Source organism: Citrus clementina, unplaced genomic scaffold (genome assembly GCF_000493195.1).
Source record: "Citrus clementina cultivar Clemenules unplaced genomic scaffold, Citrus_clementina_v1.0 scaffold_5, whole genome shotgun sequence".
Classification (NCBI taxonomy): Eukaryota; Viridiplantae; Streptophyta; class Magnoliopsida; order Sapindales; family Rutaceae; genus Citrus; species Citrus x clementina.
Genome location: NW_006262201.1, coordinates 6,277,516 through 6,282,526, shown reverse-complemented (window position 1 = coordinate 6,282,526; position 5,011 = coordinate 6,277,516). Strand labels below are relative to the sequence as shown.

General features: G+C 29.7%; 1 protein-coding gene across 1 annotated transcript; it reads left to right on the top strand.

Moving 5' to 3' along the window:
• The first annotated feature begins 2,576 nt into the window (after window positions 1–2,576).
• LOC112098388 (benzoate carboxyl methyltransferase-like) lies at window positions 2,577–4,238 on the top strand. The gene is made up of 4 exons (XM_024184609.1): window positions 2,577–2,696; window positions 2,798–3,193; window positions 3,270–3,524; window positions 3,782–4,238. The coding sequence occupies exons 1-4, from the start codon at window positions 2,622–2,624 to the stop codon at window positions 4,157–4,159; spliced, it is 1,104 nt and encodes a 367-aa protein (XP_024040377.1). The 5' UTR covers window positions 2,577–2,621; the 3' UTR covers window positions 4,160–4,238.
• The last annotated feature ends 773 nt before the right edge of the window (window positions 4,239–5,011 follow it).

Below are 5,011 nucleotides of genomic sequence, written 5' to 3'. Positions count from 1 at the left end.
TATGAACCTCATGTTCGTTACGGGGTTTTCCTAGAGCTGAAGGGAAGTCTTCCGATACACACTTCCTGAACCTCATGTGAGAACTTCTAGTATGCACTATAGGCGAGAGAAGTTCTCGCCAAATAAATGGCCACTCAATTTATGTAAGTATTTAAAATAAAAAATAAAAAATAATATAATTAACATAAATTGAGAATAATAATTCCTAACCCTCAAGATAATCAATTTTTTTTTTGTTAATTTCAAAAATATGTGAGTCCTACATATTTCATTCTCATTCTCCCTCCTATTTTAACATGTAAATAGCATCAATCATTTCCATTATTAATCTTGATTTTCCAATCCTCAAGTAAACACACAAAAAATTAGTAGTATAATAATATATTTTTACCTAATGCCCTATTGATATTAATTTCAATAGTGGAGTACTGAGTTGGGGGTAAAATGTTGACATAAAACTTATTTATAGTTTCATGGTGTGTTTATCAATATGTAATTGAAATGGTTGGAATTGAAATAGGATAGAATGAGAACCAAAATAAGTCTTTTACGTAAGTTATAGGAATTAGAATCGGAATGGGCTCTAATCTCATTAATATGCTTACTTTATCTTCGAATTATTTTAAGTTACTAAAATCCCTAGTTAATTATTATCATTATTATTATTATTATTATTTATTATTAAAATATTTTGAATATTATTATTTTTTAAAATATTGTTATTAATAGCCATAATAAGAATGAAATTAATAATAATAATAATGAAATTAATAATAATAATAATATAACAATGATTATTATTAAAATTATTATTACTATTTTCATTATTATTATTTTCATCATCATCACCATTATTATTATTATCATTATTACTATAATTATTATTGTTGTTGTTGTTATTGTTATTATTATAATAATTATTATTGTTACTAACAACAACAATGAAAAGAACAAGAAAATAACAATAACAATGATATAATAATATTTTAATTGAGATAAAAGTGAAATTATGGAATTTGGGTGGGGTATAATGGTGAGTTTAAGAAATAGAAACTTGATTCTAAATTAATCCCAAAAACATGTGAGCTCCACATGTTTCATTCCTATTTCTCCTCTCATTTTAACAGGTAAATACTATTAACATCCTCATTCTAGATTTTGGTTCCCCAATCTCACAAGTAAATGCACCATTAATGACGATTCTTAATAAATGATGGGGCAGAGTGAAATTTGCTCAACTAAAATATGAAACTTTAAACATTATACATGAAACATGAATATCAAATATGAAACTAAGAAAAAGGTAAATATTTGGGCGTATTTAACAATTAAAGACAAATATGCAACTCTGGATGTCTAACATGAGTATGGATAAATAAGAACCATTGAACTTTGTATACGTAACTGTGAATGAAACATGAAAAAAAAGTAAAACTTTTGAGGGTAATTAGAAAACGTAGTGGTTAACACCATACTTGTAACAATGAACGTAATATATGAAAAAATCGACATCAAACACAAAATCCAAAAAAAGGCAAATATTTGGAGTACATTCAGAACATGAAACACTGAACTTCAAAGATGTCCTCAATATATAATATGAAATATGACATTTATACATGAAATAAAGAGTAGAAAATTTGCAACACTTAATATAAAATATGCAATGATGGGTAACACATGTGTACATTGTAACAAGAAACGTAGAATGCTAGTGATGAGACTTAAAATAATAGATATAAAACATGAACTCCAACCTGAAATGAGGGGAGAAAGAAAAGTATAGGGAATTTAGAATATACTACATGAAACATAAAAAAAAAAAAGAATATTTTAATCTTATAAAAAACATTAAAAAACTTTTGTCTTTTTTGGACATACATTTTATTTTTTATTTGGACATACTTTTGTCACTTTTAATTTATTTGTCTTTTTTTCTCATTATTATGGTCATTTTTAAAAAGTTATTTAATTGACAATATATTATTTTATTTAGTAATTAAATAAAATAAAAAAAACTGGTTTCAAAAATCTGTTGTTGTAGGTTAAAAAAAAAAAAGGTGGTCTAGATGGTAGCCAAACAATGAGGGGCTCCAAAAAGAGATCCACTCTACCACAAAAAATTTTAAAGTAAATCAGAGATACCATGCCCAATTAATGCATGTATGACATATGTAGTTTAATTAAATATAACTACTAATTGCATGATAATTTTTTAAAATAAATACACACAAAAGATACAAGCATTAATTTGACTCTATACCACCAAGGATTTCAAGTCTTTGTATAGTAGCCACCCCTAATCATAAAGTAAGATTTCAATGCATGATTTAAAAAAAAAAGTACAATCAAAACCAAAGCAAATAAAAGGCTTGGATAAGAGCAAAAGACTAATTTCATAAAAGCCAGAGAAGTAGTAACGGTCATATGCAAAATGCACCCACGGAAATTACTGTATAGGCGAATAGCGCATTAATCTATGCAAATTAATTAATGAAAATAACATGACAATATTAATAGGAATTCAGTAAAACTTGATGAAGACTTTTCTCTATAAAAGGCTAAAGGGTGCAACGCATGATCAGTATCCAACACACAGAAGTAAATTTAAGAAAGTACCCATGGTTGTGGTAAGTGTTCCTTGCATGAATGGTGGACGTGGAGAAGCTAGCTATGCGAAAAACTCGGACATTCAGGTGTCCATTTGCTTTCGAACTTATTAGTAATTAATTATATTATTGACACAAACTATATTGAATTCCTTTAATCTTTAATTTTTATATTGCTACTTTCTCAGAGAACTGTGATATCGAAGGCGTGGCCATTCCTGGAGGAAACCATCAAAGATATGTTCAGCTCCTCTTTTCCTGGTTGTTTTAACGTTGCTGATTTAGGCTGCTCCTCAGGACCCAATACTTTCTTGGTTATATCTAAAATTATTGAAACTATTCATAAACTGTACCATCAAGTGAACAAAAAATTACCCGAGTTTCAAGTGTTTCTCAATGATCTCCCAGGAAATGACTTCAACAGCATCTTCGAGTCTCTTCCTGATTTTTATAAAAGGATCAAAAAGGACAAATTTGGACCTTGTTTCATAGCAGGAATGCCAGGTTCCTTTTACGAGAGGCTTTTTCAAAGCAGGAGCATAAATTTCATACATTCTTCTTACAGTGTTCACTGGCTCTCCAAGGTACGCATTATTTTCACCTTTTAACTTTCATGTGCTAATTTAATTTTTATTTTTAAGTCAATATGTTTATGTGTAGGTTCCAGAGAATCTTGAGACTAACAAGAGGAATATTTACATTACTAAGTCGAGCCCTCCCAGTGTCTGTCAAGCTTTTTTGGAGCAGTTCCAACGTGATTTCTCAGCATTTTTAAGCTTACGCTCTGAAGAAATTGTTTCTGGAGGACGTATGTTTCTCACTTTTATTGGCAGGAGCATCGCAGATCCCTCGAGCAAAGATTGCTGTCGCCTTTGGGAGCTGCTAACAAAAGCTCTCATTCAACTGGTCAATGAGGTCTGTAAATTAATTATTCATCACTTAAAAGTTTTCTTTTATGCATGGATTGCTGATATTTGAACAGAAAAATTCAATAGAGCACTGATAGAAACAATAGTATACCCGACCAGAGTTACCATGTTAATTGAAAAATAGGGCTCTCTCAGCCTTTAGCTTCTTTAACATTTTAATATATATGTGTGTGTGTGTGTACGTATGTGTATATGTATATATGTATATGTTACAACTTACAAGCTGTGATTTTTGAGTTTTAGGGTCTTGTTGAAGAGGCTGACGTGGATTCATTCAATCTGCCTTGCTATTTTCCCTACAAGGAAGAAGTCAAGTCAATTGTCAGGGAGCAAGGTTCATTCATTCTCGACACGTTCGAAAGTTTTGAGGTGAATTGGGATCCCAGTGACGATGTTAACAACAAAAGTTTTGTATTCAACAAAGATCGGTGTGGACAAAATGTTGCAAATTCTATTAGAGCTGTTACCGAGCCCACGCTTGCAAGTCATTTTGGAAACGCCGTAATCGATCCTTTGTTTGCTCGATTTGCTACGCTTGTGGCTGAGCATTTAGCTGTTGAGAAGACGAAGCATATCAGTTTAGTTATCTCCATGACAAGGAAGCAGCATGCACAGCCCTGAGGTGGATGCATGTTAACGTTATAAATTGGATTTGGAAACTACCAAGCGTTTCTTTCAATGTTTTTTTTTTGTTTTTCAATTGCTGTCAATTTATGGCTATTATGGATAAGAATAAAGCATTAATGATGGAAATAAAAAAATCAGTGAAATGATTGATTGTCCTGTCTTAATTATTAATTAAGAAAGATTGATAACTAGTCATTATTTCTACATTATTTTAATTATGGTATTTCTTTTTCTTTGTTTCAAACACTTGTATTCAGCTTTTGTTTTTATGAATAAATAATAATGAAATTTATCTTGTATCAAAAAAAAAAAATAGTGAAATTTATCATTTTGTACATCATCCGTATCAACCTTAACCCAACCTACAGATAGAAATAATACAAGCAACTTTGTATAAATTGACATTAATTCCCATGACTCAGAAAAGGTTAGACGAAAATATATAGGAGAAAATAATTTAATTTACTTAAATATTTAAAGGTAAGAGGGTATTCTTAAATAATTTACTTAAATATTTAAATAATATTTTGTACCTTGTCACTAATGGGTGCCTTTTTTTTCCCCCAAAAAAAGGTGAGAGGGTATTCTTCTCCAATTGTAAATTGATATTTTAACCTCTACCATCATGAGAAATTATTTTGGGGTGATTAGCTAAAAATATTATTTGAAAACACTTGGTCACTAACGGGTACATTTCACAATATTTACTGAAATTGTTGAATTTAATCCTATAAGGTGGATAAGAATTTTTGGTGAATTTATTTAAAATAATGATTTTGAGATGTACCTAAAGATAAAAGTATATGTTAGAATTTTTTTTGGTTAAAAGTCAGTATTGGAAACCTT